The 16970-nt window shown below is 50.6% G+C and overlaps 5 protein-coding genes across 5 annotated transcripts; 3 read left to right on the top strand and 2 right to left on the bottom strand.

Annotated features, from left to right (window-relative positions):
- Nucleotides 1-1161: 1161 nt before the first annotated feature.
- On the top strand, nucleotides 1162-2502 carry EMH_0080020 (uncharacterized protein; the record flags this gene model as incomplete). Its single annotated transcript, XM_013494194.1, has 1 exon — nucleotides 1162-2502. The coding sequence occupies one exon, from the start codon at nucleotides 1162-1164 to the stop codon at nucleotides 2500-2502; it is 1341 nt and encodes a 446-aa protein (XP_013349648.1).
- A 911-nt stretch (nucleotides 2503-3413) lies between these two features.
- Nucleotides 3414-5946, bottom strand: EMH_0079910 (nucleolar GTP-binding protein NOG2, putative; the record flags this gene model as incomplete). Its single annotated transcript, XM_013494193.1, has 10 exons — nucleotides 3414-3751; nucleotides 3861-4000; nucleotides 4099-4178; nucleotides 4368-4469; nucleotides 4734-4797; nucleotides 4895-5025; nucleotides 5117-5186; nucleotides 5340-5413; nucleotides 5543-5668; nucleotides 5761-5946. 10 exons carry the CDS (start codon nucleotides 5944-5946, stop codon nucleotides 3414-3416), a joined length of 1311 nt encoding a protein of 436 aa, XP_013349647.1.
- A 1672-nt stretch (nucleotides 5947-7618) lies between these two features.
- EMH_0079800 (RNA-metabolising metallo-beta-lactamase domain-containing protein, putative) lies at nucleotides 7619-12032 on the top strand (the record flags this gene model as incomplete). The annotated part of the gene is made up of 9 exons (XM_013494192.1): nucleotides 7619-8292; nucleotides 8573-8685; nucleotides 8912-9184; nucleotides 9459-9556; nucleotides 9747-9999; nucleotides 10122-10337; nucleotides 10520-10824; nucleotides 10971-11726; nucleotides 11925-12032. The coding sequence occupies 9 exons, from the start codon at nucleotides 7619-7621 to the stop codon at nucleotides 12030-12032; spliced, it is 2796 nt and encodes a 931-aa protein (XP_013349646.1).
- A 352-nt stretch (nucleotides 12033-12384) lies between these two features.
- Nucleotides 12385-13080, top strand: EMH_0079690 (uncharacterized protein; the record flags this gene model as incomplete). Its single annotated transcript, XM_013494191.1, has 2 exons — nucleotides 12385-12794; nucleotides 13044-13080. 2 exons carry the CDS (start codon nucleotides 12385-12387, stop codon nucleotides 13078-13080), a joined length of 447 nt encoding a protein of 148 aa, XP_013349645.1.
- A 1022-nt stretch (nucleotides 13081-14102) lies between these two features.
- EMH_0079570 (Chaperonin GroEL, related) lies at nucleotides 14103-16947 on the bottom strand (the record flags this gene model as incomplete). Its single annotated transcript, XM_013494190.1, is given in 10 exon segments — nucleotides 14103-14317; nucleotides 14320-14322; nucleotides 14597-14692; nucleotides 14836-15067; nucleotides 15209-15314; nucleotides 15476-15690; nucleotides 15862-16122; nucleotides 16260-16511; nucleotides 16611-16722; nucleotides 16937-16947. Coding segments are annotated over 10 exon segments (1503 nt in total).
- Between the last annotated feature and the right edge of the window lie 23 nt (nucleotides 16948-16970).

Below are 16970 nucleotides of genomic sequence, written 5' to 3'. Positions count from 1 at the left end.
TCCAGGCCCTCAGCTGAACGACCAGGACTCCTGGAGACAGGGACAGGAGGTCCGGTGCTCTGGGAAACACTTACTTCTAGTATTTACCTTCACTGCAGCTCGCTTCCTTCCTTGCTTAAGGCAAGAAAGCTAGCGTTATAACTACCCCCCCATTATATCTACGTACTCTCGTTCAACTAGATTGGGTCTAATGATTCCCTCGTTGAGCTTATTGATAATAACTGAGTTCTACAAACAGGTATTCTCGGTTTGGTTCAGGGTCGCAGAGATTTTCACTCGTTTGCTTCAAGCCCTGTTGAATCCCAGGGCATCACAGCGGGAATCCACACTAACGGATTGCCGTCCCCTGAGCAAAATGTATTACGAAACTCAATATTTGGCTGGCTGACCAATAATTAGACGCGTACTTCTAACGGAACTAGAAGAACTAATGCATTGTAGCACTCACGCACTGCAAACTGCGTACACAGTTCCGGTGTGGGCCTACTGGACCTGGCAACCGGATTGTGTGAACTACCAGAGTAAAGGTAGAAGCTGGTCAGTAAAGCTTTTTTACGGATTGTTGAGTCACTAAACGCCAATTATCCCGGTTTTTCTCTCACGGCACCCCCACAGGCTTAACCCCACATAGCATATTGAAGCCGTCGTGCTCCTCACAGCAGGCCAGTTGAGTGCAGCATCCGTGAAACATCCCGACAACGCCTTGCAGCGTTCTACTTTGCAGTTCAGTCTCCCTCCTTGAAATTTATTGTGGTCCAGGCAAAGCAGTCGGCCAACTTGGGCAACACTTATTGTACATGTTCAGGGACGGCTTCTGCCTGGCTCCCGTTCTGTGCGAGAGCTTGTTGGTTAGTGGGGCTTTAACAGGACAATATACCAAAATTGAATAATGGGAACGGACAAGGAACACAATGTTTCATGGCCTTATAAAGGAGTGAGTGCTTTGCGGGGCATCTTGCCGCGTAGCGATCTCCCAGGGGNAATGTTTCATGGCCTTATAAAGGAGTGAGTGCTTTGCGGGGCATCTTGCCGCGTAGCGATCTCCCAGGGGCCCAACAGGCCACTCCCTTCAACTTGAACAGATATGCTCTACTTTTTCTCTACGTTCTCCAGACGTTTATGACGGGATGTGTGTACTTTGGGTGGGCTCCGCTGTCTGCAATGCTACTGAGGGCGGAGGTCTTCAGCTTCAAATGCGACATCGATGAGAAGGGTTCTTTCGTAGATGACCAAAGGGAGTTCGGCAACAACTACATCTGCGACGAGCAGGACGCATCCGTGCAAAGCCTTTTTGTTATCACACTGGCGACGCATTGCACAATGAGTGCACTTGCTGGTGCCATGATGGACACCTTAGGTCCAAAAATAACATCTATGATTGGCCAGTGCTTTCACGTAATCGCGTGGTCTCTGATATCCACTCTGACGGCGGAATCGAACGTCCGCGTATACTTGGGCTTTATATTTATGGGCCTGGGAGCAGACACAGCTTTCCTGCCCACGTTGCTTATTACTCGCCTCTTTCCCGGAGCCGCCGCTACTATAATAACACTAATTGGCTCTGCATCTTCTGCTTCTTTTGCTATTCCTCTGATCTTAAACTCTTATCTCACTGATAGTGGCATTTCAGGGTGCTGGTGGTACGTTGGTTTTGGCCCTTGCCTCTTTTTGTTCGTTGCTGCACTTTCGATGCCTCTAAAGGCCTTCAGGGTCTTCGAAGATGATCTTCCAACGAATCAAGGCAATGCACAAACGGACCAGCGTACATTGTCAGAGTGCCCGCATCTCTCGAAACAAGAAACAGGAGAACTGACATCATCTGCAGAACGCTGCTCAAAGGAGGTGAAGGAGGCGCAGCCAACAGGAGCACCGACGAAGCATACCTTCTTGAAGACCCTGTTCTCGGAGAGCTATCTGCTCGTCGTTATATACTTCGTTGCGGTGGGATGGATTACATCTTTCTACCAAGAGGCCCATGACCGCATCCTGGAACCGACCGCTCTAAACTTCTTAGGGAGTGCACTGCCTTTCTCTTTTATCCCGTGCATCATTTTGGGCAAGCTTTCGGAGGGTATTGGCATTTTAGCTGTTATGGGGATAGTGAACTCAGCCGGTGTATTGGCGTACGCATTTAGCTTGAAGCAAACAGTAGTGACTGGCATCATTTCTGTGTTATGTTTCGTCGTGTATATGTCGTTATTCGTTTCTCAAGTATTCGTGTACGTGGAAGAAAACTTCCCTGCTAAGTTTTTCGGTCGCCTCATTGGCATTGTACAACTGGTGGGCGGCTTGTTGTCTCTCCTGTGCAGTCCACTGTTCCATTTGACAGTCGGCCTAGGTCCGAAGGGTATGTATGTTGTCCAGCTGCCAATGATTGGCCTGCTGCTCCTAATGTATCTCGTCTTGGCTCGCATGTGGTGGATACACCGGAGATCTCAGGTTTCACGGAAGAAAGAAAATGACCCTGTAGCCATAGCAGGGTCTGCAGTGCCGGAACTGTAAGGGCCCGACAGCTACTACCGCGTCGAGTACCAGGTTCAGGGCGCATCAAGGAGGGTACCCACGCAGCATGCAGTACTGTGCATATCTGTGCTCAGCAACTGCATGCACGTCTACCTTTGAAGGACCTCGCTGCTGTCGGCAATTTGCCGCAGTGTGTATTTCGTGTCTGTAATATTGGCTTGAGTTCGGCCAGCCACATGCTCGAGATAGATTTAGTTACTTCTCCCTGTCCCTGCTGCAGCTCCCCTGCTTCCGAGATGTTTGGTTTGTGGATGTCTATATGGCGCGTATCTGGTGGGCGCATATCATCTTCCACGGCTGTTTGCACCTATTGCTCGCCACTAGGTACAAAAGCGGTACCCAGCCCTGCTGTTNATCATCTTCCACGGCTGTTTGCACCTATTGCTCGCCACTAGGTACAAAAGCGGTACCCAGCCCTGCTGTTGGTGGCGAGCCGAAGTCAAAGGGTCTGCATGAAGCGCAGCCGGTTCATTTTTCCGTTTGTGCTACAACTGCTGCTGTAGGAAACGACACGGACTTCTCTGACACGGGCAGAGAAATAAAGAAACTTCTCTGCACTTTAAGTTACACAGCTTTACCCCCTGAGCCGTGTGCTACTTCGACAGAACTTCGATGTTCGTTCTCGCCTCATAGACTTCTGGGGATGACAGACTTTCCACTCAGTATTGACATATTTGAAAGGTTAGATATTCATCGGGCTTCCACCCAGCAGCAGAATGCCGTAGTTGCCGACCGAGCTTCTCGCCAAAGGTCAACAGAATCCGAGCACAACGCGCATCGGGATATGCATTCCTTGGAACGTGCAAGAGGCAACAACATTCACGGGCTTATGGAGCTCATTGTTTTGGCTCGCTTATTAGGCATAGANAACGTGCAAGAGGCAACAACATTCACGGGCTTATGGAGCTCATTGTTTTGGCTCGCTTATTAGGCATAGATATGCCGTCTGGTGAAGGCTTCGCACGCACTGCAGCAGCAGACCCTACGGTTTCGTTGCCTTCTTCCTCCTGAGCCACCCCGCCTTCCGCAGAGCCAGAGGGTTCTTCTTCTTCATTGTCCCTAGATTTAGAGGCAACGTCAGTTAGAAGCACTGAAGTCCCTTCCGGAAATGCCAAAGCTCCATTCAATTGGGCATGACTATCCTGTTCTCCTATGTCTGCAGCTTCATTCGCCATACCAGGGGGAAGGACGTAGTACGGTAGTTTCCCCCGTTGGAGATCATACAGCACTACATCAGACCACACAAAGATGCACATGATTCGCAGCAAATAGCCCAAGCTGTGATAGGCAGGGGAGTTTTTGAAATGGCCGAGTCACTATGATTCGGTGGCGCTTACTGATGCGGGCGGCAGTTGAAATATCGGGTTCCCCGCCCTTCTTCAGTTTTCCAAGCCGAACTGCCAAAAGTGCGAGAAATTCCTCAGCATCTTCCCACGTCGTGGTTTGATTTAGACCATAGCGGGTTATCACAGCTTCCCTGAGTAACCAGCCCAGAAATGCCCACTCCCTGGAGTAACGAATGCTCGTTCCCAGGATTACCGTGCGCGTTTTAGGTTAATTGTAGGAGGAACGCACCTTTTGACCCTCTCTAATACAGTTCCGATGTGCTCCTCTGGGGCAGCTATCCTTTCCGGCCGAACAACACCTCGCATCACCTGTAAGCAATATTGATACGCTGGTTCCCCTCATTGAGAAAATAACACTGGGAAAAGCAACGCAGTTGGTTGTTCTTAACGAGGTGAAGTTGAATGCAGAAACTGTCACCGGCGCATACACGTAGGATCCCCTTTGCACCAGTGGACCGGCAACGCGCGTTAACCAGCAGGCCAATGCTTAAATCGCACCTTATCTGTGTCACTGCCTGCATCGCTGCTGATTGGAACAATGCCCGGACAGTCGATGAGGTAGAGTTTCGAGGTAAGGGCCACGTATTGCCACACGCGGGTCTGAAGCACTCATACAAAATTCGCATATACCTTGCAGAGCTAAGGCGTTGCAAAGGTATGTTAATATCATTGAAACGAAAATATTGAAGTTCCAACTGGAGGGATCCGCTCGTTTATCGATGAAGACTTCTTCGGTGAAGTCTACNTCAGCAGTAAGCTAATATGTGGATGATTCAAAGGAAGGTGACCGACCTGGCCAGGTATCGGGGCTGCCTTGCAGACTTGTTTGCTCTTCAAAAAATTGATGATGGAACTTTTCCCTACGTTAGGGTAGCCGAAAAATCCAATAGATACATGCTTCCTATCCGAAAGCAACTGCCCGTACTGCCTGCGGAGAAGTGAACAAGAAATACACAACTACCGATGTGAAACTGCATCGCCGCCGCACTGGGAATACTCCAAGTGGTTCGTGAAAACTTTTGCACCTCAGTAGTTGGAACAATTGAGTCCTGCCGATGTTCTTTTTGTTCTTGTCAGCCTGCATGAGCAGCGTTGGCATCTCCTTGCTTAGCTGCCGTAACCAATGTTGTGCGACTCGCGGCGGCACCAAATCCACCTGCACACAGGGCATCCGCTCCACGAAAACTACTACCAATCGGAGCTCAAGCTCAGCATGATGCAAATAATGCAGTAATATACTATCCTACCTTGTTTATGACCAGCACTAGGTGCTTCGACGAGCGCTGTGCCTTCAGATATCTTTCAAGGCGCGTGCACCTGCGTTGCCACGCAGGAACAAAGCATACAGAAAACAGAAGAAGTTAGAAAGAGTCATATNTAGAAAGCCTACTGAAGCGCCCCATGATAACACAAACTTTTCGTTTCAGCAGCCAAAACAATAAAGTGTGCCAAGCCCTTCCCCACGCATACCGAGTTCCCATCGGGTCCCGTGCGTCCACAACTTGTACGAGGACATCAGAAGCATCAATAACTTTGTACAATTCCTGGACACAATCCCGACAAACACGCCTACACCGCGTTGTTGCCAATGTAAGAAAAGCACAAAATTACCTAGGGAGGAAGCACGGGGTTTAGAGGTTTCTGCGTGTTTCTAGATGACTGAGAAAGCGCACTCCCCATATCCTGCGGCTTGTTCCCTTCTGGTAGATCGACTCTACGGGACACCCCTCGCCACCACTGTCTGCCACAGCAGCCGAAGAAGCAGCGGACTTTTCAAAGGCTGCCTCTCGTTCAGCCGCCTGCGTTAAGCCACATGGAAGCAAAGTCGCTCCGACTAAGCGCAAAGTGGAGCTTTCTCATTGGGTGTGTGGCCAAATGCAGTGCTGCTTACCTGAGAAGCCAACGTGGTCAAGTCAGCTGCCTGTAGACGCGGCCGTTTGCGGGTTTTCTTGCTACCAAAGACACCTTCAAAAGGCTCAAGAGCGATGAGCGCATCGCCACGCAATTTTGGCAACGATCCACCAGCAGTTACAGCTTCCTTTTGGCCTCCAACATTTCCATCTTTTATAAGGCTCATAGGTAACTTTGACCGCTTCAGAACGACNCTTCCTTTTGGCCTCCAACATTTCCATCTTTTATAAGGCTCATAGGTAACTTTGACCGCTTCAGAACGACCCTGCAGGCACCAACACACCTTTCCAGGAGGAAGGGGAGCTGTGAACTGTATCCCTAGGAAGCTATTTTCATGGAATACATTGTGCAGCAGCATAGGTAAGTACAGATAGATAGATCGAAAAGAACAGGAGCAGCGCGGGAAATAATTTTGCTTTCTTCCTGAGCCTTACGTGTACGGATCGGCTGTCGCTTTTTGAATATCCTCTCTGAAAGCTGCAAGCTTTTGCTGGTCGATTACTCGCGTGTTTCCAAACCACCGGCGATCAGGCTGAATTCTTGCAGGCGCTAACGGTTGCGGTTCTTTGCCTCCAGGCCGCAACCACTTGGGCTTGGAGTTGTACATCTGCAGCAGTCTTATTTTGCTTGCAGAGCGATAATGGCCTGACAAATAAGATAGACACTCCGCAGTGCCATGAACATGAGTCACCTCCGCTGGTGGTTCCATGCACTTCCTAGCGCGGACTCGTTGAGCAATTTTCCACTTTCCGTTCCCTAACATTGTAGTATGCGCACCAAGACCAAATCTCCGGAATGGTAGGCCTATTTCCAGCAGACCTACCTGGCTTCTTATTGCTCGGTATTTGACGATTGGGCAGAGTCGACGCCGCACCCCGCGTGATGGCGGAACCCTGCTTGGCCCCCCCCCCTCCAGTTTTAGGGGCACCACCGCCCTTTCGTCCCTTCATCTTCGCCATGGCTGAGACCGTACCTTATTCAGGAATCTCGAGATTCGTGAACGAATGCCCTTTCAAGCCTTTTCCTCTTCGGTAATACTAAGGAGCTGAATATCGCCAGAAGTTAAGTCGCCTAATTGGTAATCCTCACCAATGTGTCTGCTGAGCCAGAATAATTACCAAAAAGAAGTGCCCTTCACATTCGTGTTCATTTCAGATATGGAATCCTCGCATGTTCAATCCGTATCCTCGCATGCTCGATCCCGTTGAGAAGTGGNTTCATTTCAGATATGGAATCCTCGCATGTTCAATCCGTATCCTCGCATGCTCGATCCCGTTGAGAAGTGGGGGCAGCGCCTGCATCGATCCATCCCTTCTTCCTCCCCGCACCGTACAGAAACTAGTTTGTATCACCTCCGGATTAGAGAAAGCCCCGGGTATTCCTTCGTATTTATTCGATGCTCGTTAGATAGGCCACGAACCACTGTGGCCGACAGAGCATACATGCATGGATGCCAGCCCCAAAGACCCCTGTCCGTAAATGAACTCTCCGTCAAAACCCAAGTGATTAATATCTTCCATTATTACCAAGAAATATACAATAATCTGTTTCACGAAAACATGTCAAGGACCGGTGCTTGAGGGAGGAGCCTGCAAGGGGCGGCTACAGGTGTTGCTGGGTGATCCGCCCTTTAGCATGCTCCATACTCCCTCATCCATGACTAAATATATCCTCCTCAAGATCTTCCTTTCTTGTAAGCAACACGCCACCTCCTTCTAGTCGATCTGTTGAAGAAGAGCTGGTAGCTGTCTGGCCGCCGTGTAGACTGCCGCTTACCGCCGCTACGGAGGCGCAGGACTCAAGAGAATATACGAGTACGGCCTTATTACCCCCGGGCCATGCAGCTGCCTTTCCACCGTCAGGATCGTCAAGAGCTCTCACTGCAGGAGGGACAGCAGCCGACAATTGTCCAGCATCAGCAGCAATTCCCAAAGCCAAGTCAACATCCCCACCAGAGACAGCAGCAGCTAGACCGGCGGAAACAAGAGCATTGCGGGGAGAGTAATGCCCCGAGCAAGGGGTCAAGGGGTGGCAACTGTGGTTCGAATTCGGCAAATCCCGCGTTCAAGACGCCGCCTTGGGCCTACAGCCCTGTCTTGCAGCCGCCAGCAGCCGCAGGGCTTTCCCAAAGACGCCATGTTCTAACATTTGGTAGCAGGAGAAACACAGACGGTAAATCAGTTGCAAAAAGTGCAGCGGATCCACTAAAAGTGACGGTCCTTGGCGCTGGTCAAGATGTCGGGCGCAGTGCGGTGTACGTACGACGAGGCGAGAGGGGGCTCCTCTTCGACTGCGGGAGCCACCTGGGCGCTAAGCAGGCCAGGAAGATGCCAGTGTTGAACATGCTGCTGCAGCTCGCCCCTCAACAGGATGCAAAACAAGGGCCACAGACGATGGAAGAGGCACTCCTGCAGCCTTCGCCGCTGTTTGCCTGTTGCGTGGACGCCGCGGTGATCTCGCATTTTCACATGGATCACTGCGGTTCCTTACCGTCATTTACAGAGCGCCTCGGGTAAGAATGAGCATGTTGATATCTCGCGCGCCTCTGTGAAGACTAAGCTGTCCGGTGTTTCTTCCCCACCATACTAAAATTGAAACACCGTGTTGATAGCCACCCACTACTGAGTTTCACTTGCATTAAGAGGCCATGCTTTGACGCTTCTGCAACGGCATTTAAAAGTGAATTAGCGAATGCTGATTTGCTTTACTACTAGCCGGCATGAAACTGCTGCTACCAGTCCTTATCCTGATTTTCCGGAACCGATGAACACATTCTCTTTCCTGTCTGTCAGCTACCGGAATCCTATAGCAATGACATTTCCCACTCGCGCGCTGAGCCCGGTACTGCTTCTGGATAGTGCCCGCATCTTTAAGGAGGCCTCTTTCCGCGGGCGCCTGCACGAAGGTGAGGCTGTTCACTGGGTTGCATGTAAGNCATCTTTAAGGAGGCCTCTTTCCGCGGGCGCCTGCACGAAGGTGAGGCTGTTCACTGGGTTGCATGTAAGCCTGAAAAGCATGCGTGCATGCATGCACGCATGCATGCAGGGATGCATCAATCTGCACCTTGAACGTATCGGCCTGGTGTAACGAATTCAATGCTGCTTTTGGTGCTTTTCATGTATTGCGAGGAGATCCAGGTGAAGGCAACGATAGGGATATTTGTGTGGGCGGCAGTACTACCAGCAGCGAAGGCAGAGCGGGTGGAGCACCAGGGGCGCCTCAGGAGCAATGGAATTACACCGAAGCTGAGGCACAGCGGTGCATGAGACGCTGTATGGCATTGAGGCTTCACGAATCCTGGAGGACTGGCGCGTGGACGGCCACCCCGTACTACGCCGGGCATGTCTTAGGCGCTGCAATGCTGCTTGCGCAGCTCCCGGGGGGTCATTCGATAGTTTACACAGGTTAGTTATCGCACTAAGACCGTTAGGCACGGGTTGTTTGCTGAAAGCAGAAAATCTCAAGATTGCGCTTCGACTTGTAGCTCTGGCTACGATTTCACGTGAAATAGGGCGGAATCCGCCTCATTGCTGCGTGGCAGAGCACATTTGGTGTTTGCGCTAAACCCCGAGTTCTCGCAAATCCCTGCTTACGATATAATACGCAGGCGATTTCAACACGTCGCCTGACAGGCATCTAGGTAGCGCANCAAATCCCTGCTTACGATATAATACGCAGGCGATTTCAACACGTCGCCTGACAGGCATCTAGGTAGCGCATGCATTCCAAGGCTCAGACCGGATCTGCTGATAAGCGAGTGCACTTATGGCTCGTTCGTGCGGCCGTCCAAGAGGATAACAGAAAGAGAATTTTGCGATGCCGTGCACGACGCTCTCAAAAAAGGAGTTAGTGTATTTCTTTTCCTTTCCCTTGCAACTGCGCACGGGGCGCACAGCTTCTGCAGTACCATAGCGTTCATCTCCTTCATTTCCGTGGTTTTGTAGGTTCTGGCGCTTTGATCTGCAGGGTAAAGTCCTGATCCCCGTCTTCGCAGTAGGCAGGGCGCAAGAGTTGTGCATGCTGCTGAATTCCTACTGGCAGCGCATGCAGTTGCAGTATCCGATCTACTTCGGCGGCGGCATGACAGAGAAGGCCAACAAGTACTACAAACTGTATGTGCAGTGGACTGGCAGTGACATGGTTCACCGCTTAGATGGAGCAAATAACCAACAGAGCAACTTTGCTGATCATGTGGAAGAGGATGAGCCCTCAGGCTCTGGTAGGTTTATGCGTTCCTTGGCGATCTGCATCTGTATGGCCAGTGGGGGTTGGGGGCCAACAGTTCGGTGTTTGTTGCCGAGGTATGCACAACATGCTGCGTGGGTAGTGATATGTCTACAGCACTTGGATTTGGAGAGTTTGACTTTCAACATATCTCCACCCTGCCGCCGGAGGTGCTCACGTCACCCACGCCAATGGTGCTTCTGGCAACCCCTGGGATGCTGCATGGCGGCTTGGCCTTGAAAGCGCTCAAGTTGTGGGCTGGAGGCCCGGAGAACCTCGTGCTGCTTCCAGGATACTGCGTCCGGGGGACTATTGGGGCCATGCTAATTGACGGTATGCTGTTCGCGCGTTTTTTGTCTTGTTTTGCCTTGAGCAAAGAAGGATTCTTCTTTGTGACAACCTTGATTTGGTAGTATATGCAAGGAACCACTGCGACTTGAAGGCNCGCGACATCCCACTTGATGCAAAGACGAGATTAAAGGTTGTATGCAAAGTCAGGTACATGTCATTCTCAGCGCATGCGGATACGACGGGGATCCAGCAGCTTGCGCGACATCTGCAGCCAAAAGCTGTGATGCTGGTTCATGGGGAGAAAGAGGGCATGCTCAAGCTGGCTCGCGTTCTGCAGCGGGAACTCGGTGTTCCAGTTCACACTCCACCCACCGGCCAGACTGTGTCCGTCCCCGTAGACAGGGTCGAGCATCGTGTGCCAGTCTATATCCATGCTCGATGCTTTCGCCGCTATGCGGCAACACCACATAATGTGTCTCTGGCCGTCTCCGCGCGAACGGAAACGCTCTGGGAATCCAACGACCCCACTGTAAGCTGTGATATAAAGGCACCATGGTACTCCCATATCCACAGTATTTCCAGGATGTGCTGTTGCAGCGTAATATCCTATGATATGCATTTCAAGGTGCGAGGGGAAACCTGATTGTAAGAGGGCTTTGTTGCGCCATGCTTCAGCTGACTGCGTTGCTTCGGTCTCCGGCTGTTCGGCGTTACTTACCGCAGCCCTCAGCCAGCCCTTTGCCCCCCCCTTACTCAGCGATCTCGCCCTATTTCTTCCCCCCGTCCTCTCTCTTCTTTTTTATTTCGAGCGTGGCTAGGAAGAGCTTACTAGATAGCCCCATCGAGGAACGAGCCCCTGCCGACGACGTATTCCTATTGGTGGACTTTGAGAACCTCGTTCTAGCGGCCATAGGCGTTACGATGAACGGCTGCGGAAGCATCAAGCATTACGCCAACTCAAATAAGATGTTAACTCCTGCAGACAGCTCAGGGCCCGCAAGTATGGGTGAGAACGAGCTTGTGGGAGGTGCAGAAATTGAGCTGAAGAGGAGGAACAAAACTGAGTTTCCACGATCAGCAGTGATAGGCAAGACGACTGGGGCGGGGGGAGTACTGCCTCGATGCATTCAGCTTGTTGCTCTTCGATACCAGCACGAAGTTCAACTGGAGGCGTCTACATTCCAACAGTTGCTTCATTTGTTCTTGGACTACGTTGTACAGTGCCGGCAGGCGTATGACCAACAACGTCTGCAGTGTGGGCTGGTGCCGGGCAAGGAGCATCCTCCTGCACTTGATACACCCGAATTCTGCAACTTTGGAGAGCACCTGGGGCTGAAGGAACTTGAAGGCGGTGGAATTCTCATAGAATTCCTGTCATTGATTGCGATCCACGATGGCCGCGACCGTCTACGCATGCAGTGGTCAGATGCGGTAAGCTAGCAGTCCCCAACTTTAACTCTCTTCGACTTTCCAAACGCCATTTGGACTTGGGTAGAGTTTGTATTCCGGCGCGTTCGTACGCTTTCGCATTCGCCTGTGTTTCCTTTGCGNTTTGGACTTGGGTAGAGTTTGTATTCCGGCGCGTTCGTACGCTTTCGCATTCGCCTGTGTTTCCTTTGCGCCTTCTAGGACGAGCGGCGGCCTGGAGCTGTGTCTGTTTTTGTGGAATATTTCTCTAGCTTAGAAGGAATATGTGCAAATGCCAGTGTCGATGCACGGCCATCACTGGCTGCTTAATATATTCCGTTAGTATTCATTTACAATCTCGCTATTGGCTAGGGCATCAATAGATAATTTCCCCCAATCTGGCAGCGGCTTTTTGTTCATGGAAAGTGTCCGCCTGCATACGGCCAGGATTTTCCAACAAGCCCTTACGAGCCATCTTAGTACAATTTGAATATCAGCTGGTTTGTGCGACGCAACTCTTCTTAGCCCAAGCGCGTCATGAAACTCTGGACGCCATGCAAAGTTGACTTTTTGGGTTGGGAATGCACATAAGAAGCTCCCTTGTGCTGTTGTCTAAAGTGATTTTGCAAGGTTACTTACGCGCATTGACTTTTTCTGGACATCTTTCCCGCTGGTTTAGAAAATGATTCTGCTGAAACGAACACTGGATGTACATCCCGCAACCGGCTGCGGCGGAAAGCTGAAAGCTTTTCGTCTTTCGGCAGATAGAAGCCCTGTTGTTCACTTGTACGATGGTGCATTTTACATAGAGAAAATGGTGAATGCCTTTACATTTTTTGCCGTAGCAATTGTTTGCAAGGTGTCGGCTGTTGGTGCAGATAGCCCCAAAGTACAGGCGGGCATGGTGGTTGGGAAACTACGCGTGGCACCGGCGAGCGGAAGAAATGCGATGATTGGTATTGGGAACGATCCAGACCAGTTCCAAATCGGCATTGATGGATCAGGGGAGTTTATTATTGCAAGCCCGCGGAAAACGATATTGAGTGTCGACAACGAAGACACCATGCGTATCTACGCCAACCTGACAACTAGGTATGAAATGAGTGCGCACCATATATGACCACTTTATCATGTCACCACCCGTATTCAGCTCCTTGGACCTTCAAGGCCCGCTGTTAGTCCGCGGTGTTCCGCAATTCCGGACGACACACCGTGAGGACTTCTCCGAAGGGAAAGCTGAAGGATGGGACAACCCAGGTCCGTTAATCCGTTCGACAGAAAAAACGATCCAGAAAAACTATCGCCGAGCAGCTTCGCAGGATATCGTTTCATCCTGCGCAGGGATATCGATGCTGGGAGGCTATGGAAAGTTCGCTAAGGTATCCGGTTCAGAAGCAGAACAAAAAGGAACTCTCGCTAGAAAGAACTTCACAGGGAGAAATAAGCAAAAGGTTTGACCGCCTACCCCTCCATAAAGAGCTCCGAGTCAAGGCTGTCTTTCACTTTATTGATGCATGGGTACAACGCCTCCATTCAAAGTAGCCTTGGCCTTAGTATATCATGCTAATGCTGCAGATAGGAGAAACTGGTTTTATGCGACTCGACGTTGGTACGGTGAACACTTTGTGCCAAACGGAAATAGAACCGCATCTATACTCGACTTCGCCGCGTGTAGGCCCAGACGGGGGCCTTGTATACACCTGGACTGAACGGTATTTGAATCTTTCCCTGAAGTCTAGCCAATGATTGCTATCATTCGATGATGGCCCAGACATTCCCAGGATTTCGAGCAGAAAGCAGTAAACGCATGTGGAGGTAAACGCATCGCTGTACCGGTGCAAATGGGTACACCTCTAACTACTCGCACTCTCCAGGCCCTGTTGGCGAAGGTAAATTCTCTACACCGATAGAGGTCATCGTTCCTCACGAGCGCGAATCGGTCACTGTTGCGTTTGGGAGCACGGTGAGGGAATACAGCACAGTCCCNTCGTTCCTCACGAGCGCGAATCGGTCACTGTTGCGTTTGGGAGCACGGTGAGGGAATACAGCACAGTCCCACGCAAACAATTACGGAACCCGTTGGTATACAGATTGATACAGACGACCCGTATGATCAGAGTTGGGGAGTAAGTTGAGCAGGGCTGTGTGAAGAGCTGTCCAGTAACTCCCCTGATACGCTACTTAAAACAGGTATCTGCAGTTGAGATTGCTGTCCGCTAGGCTCTGACGCCTCTTGCGTCACGTTGATCGGACCACAAGCAGAGTTGCAAGTTGCTCAAGCAACTTGCTTGAGCACTTGGCTTTTGAGGAAAGCAAAACAACTCTCCTGTTGGGGTTCCCCTCTACTGCTTTGGCGGCAGATGGAAACAATCCCATGCTACTGCTGTAGCAATCCTACCACTACAGCTCACCCTCCTCATGAGAAACAGACTTATTTCGGTCTTGCTCCTCCTCAATCATCATGCCTTCTGTTGTGAGCACAAGCCCGGCAACTGAAGTTGAATGCTCGATTGCGGAAATGCACACTTTGGCTGGATCGATGACACCCTGGCTAATCATATCTCCAAACCTATTCGTTTTGGCATTCCAACCAAACCCAAATGGCTTCTTTGCATTNCCTGGCTAATCATATCTCCAAACCTATTCGTTTTGGCATTCCAACCAAACCCAAATGGCTTCTTTGCATTTAAAATTGCGTTGACTACGCGTTCACCATCCAATCCTGCACAGGAGGAATCGTATCGACACGACATTTATTAACTATCGGCCATACATTATACCTGTACATGCACATCTATGGATGATATATATATATATATATATATATATGCAAATGATAGCGAGGAAACCGCATTCAAGGACGAGCTAAGCAACCTCCAGTTAGAAGCACGCACCTGCATTCGATGCAATCTGTTTCGTAATGGAGGACATTGAATCCGCCACAATATTCGCTCCAGCTTTCTGCAGCTCAATCTCGCTCTCCATTTCCTCTGCGCATTCCACACACTATGCGGGTGCTTCGCTTTGCGGTGTGGCACGCACTGCAGAGATTCACAACTACCACGAAACTATCCTAATAACATCAACAACAGGAACAGCAGCAACAGCAATAACAACTGCTACTGCTACTTACCAACCACTTGGAACTCCTCTCCCGTTGACTCGTCCACTCCCTTCATCTCTTCACGGGCTGTCTGCTCCACCGTGTCCAGAACTTTCTTTCGGAACTGATCAGTACTTAGTGCCAGATAGGTAACGCCACCGCCTGGAACATACCCAGTTTCAATAGCTGCTCGTACTGCATTGATTGCATCTTCGTACCGCAGCTTCTTCTCCTTTTGCTCAGTCTCCGTAGATGCGCCAATCTGCAAATATCTCGCACCCGGTGGAAGCCAGATGCGCTACCAGCCAATATGCTCAACGAACATATGAACTAAAAAGACTTCACACAACAATTCCCTCCAGTCACGGCTGCTGAGGCATCCAACGATCTGCGCGATGCTTACCATGATCCTTGCAATGCCTCCTGACAGAGCAGCAATGCGCTCGCCTAACTTCTCCTTGTCGAACTTCGAAGTGGCCGTCTCCATTTCGCCCTGAAGTCTCTGCACTCTGAAACAAGAACTCAAAGCGCCCAAAAGTAACCACTGTGCATCGTCCGCGTAGCGGCGATCAGCGAATGCAGAAGCAGAAGCATTGCATGGTATAGATTATATGAATATATATCATATACATATATTTGCGCATTATATATATAAATATATTTCGTTCACCTCTCTTGGATCTGTTCCTGGAACTCAGGTCTTGTTAAGATGGAGGTCCTGTCTTTTCTCACTACAACTCCTTGAGCGCTGCCGATATGCTCAGCTGTCGCCTCTTCTAAAGGTAGACCCAAATCCTTAGATATTAGTTGGGCGTTTGTTGCCACTGCAATGTCGCGCAAGTAGTCCTTCCGGCGCTCGCCAAACGAAGGGGCCCGGATAGTCACCTGAAAGCACACATATGTTACGACTGTCATGTATGTTTACGCGCACTTTCGCACCTGCATATTCCCCTCTATAAACCTCATCCGGGTTGCTGAGCTGCATGGCGCGTTCCGTGAGTGTTTGTGTGTGTGCTGCCTCGGGTGAGCTGAGCTGAAGCCGAATCTTTTGCGCACCACTTTGAGGAGCCTCCTCATGCTGTTGATGATGCAGGTTTGGAGCATGTCTGTGGAGAAGTCCTCAGCAATGATGACCAAAGGCTCTTTGGTCCTCACGAAATGCTCAAGAATTGGAAGCATTGCTTGCGCACTCTCAATCTTGTAATCGCAGACCATGACGTGCGGGTTCTTCCACTCGATGAAGTCTGCTTCTTCGCCCAGCAAGAAGTAGGGGGAGCTGTAGCCTCTTTCAAACGTGTAGCCTTCGGTAAATTCTAGCTGCAACAACAGCGACAATGCCACACTGTCCGTGCAGTATATAGTGGGCGTGGACACTGCGGTCCACCTTCACCCGCACACACGTGCAGCACGACCAACATGGGCTTTTGCGAATCATAGTTGGCTTATTCTCCTACATTATCCTCTTGCGATGGATTGTTCTCCAGGACTATGGCTGCGTGGTTGCCGAGTTTGTCGAAAGCCTTGGCAATTACTTCGCCCATCGACGCATTCCCGCTCGTGGCGACAGTGGCGATGTTCAACAAGTCGCCGAAACCATTTACGGGTTTTGCGAGCTTCTTCACTTCGTCCATCATGATACGCGCAGCCTTCTGGATTCCGCGCTGCAACGGGATGGGGTTGTGTCCCTGGTTCACGTACTCAACTCCCTGCACAGGGAAAATACACAAGTGGTGACTGCAGCAAATGGAGGCCAGATTATACATCGACTGGTAATGCGCGCAGCACAACGAGGAGACAAAACACACCTTCTTTGCGATTTCAGCCGTAAGGATAGTTGTGGAGGACGTTCCGTCCCCGGCCCACTCATCTGACGTCGATGCCACTTCTTGCACGAGTTTCGCCCCAGCATTGTGCGCCCTATTCGGCAGTTCAATATTGCGTGCAATCGTAACCCCATCATTCACAATTAACGGAGGTCCGTAGTCCTTTTCCAAAAGAATATTGCGTCCACGAGGTCCAAGGGTGACCTAATTAACATACATGAAGGGCAATTTGCATGAAAATGGAAGGCCGTCGCTACACCCGAAAGCTCGGTGTGGACAGCACTGTGTGACATCCACTTTTAGCTTACACGAACAGCATTGGCAACTTGTTGAATCCCCTCC

The sequence above is a fragment of the Eimeria mitis genome, genomic scaffold, assembly GCF_000499745.2.
Source record: "Eimeria mitis Houghton genomic scaffold, Emh_scaff107, whole genome shotgun sequence".
NCBI classification, from domain to species: domain Eukaryota; phylum Apicomplexa; class Conoidasida; order Eucoccidiorida; family Eimeriidae; genus Eimeria; species Eimeria mitis.
This window is presented reverse-complemented; position numbering and strand designations above follow the sequence as displayed.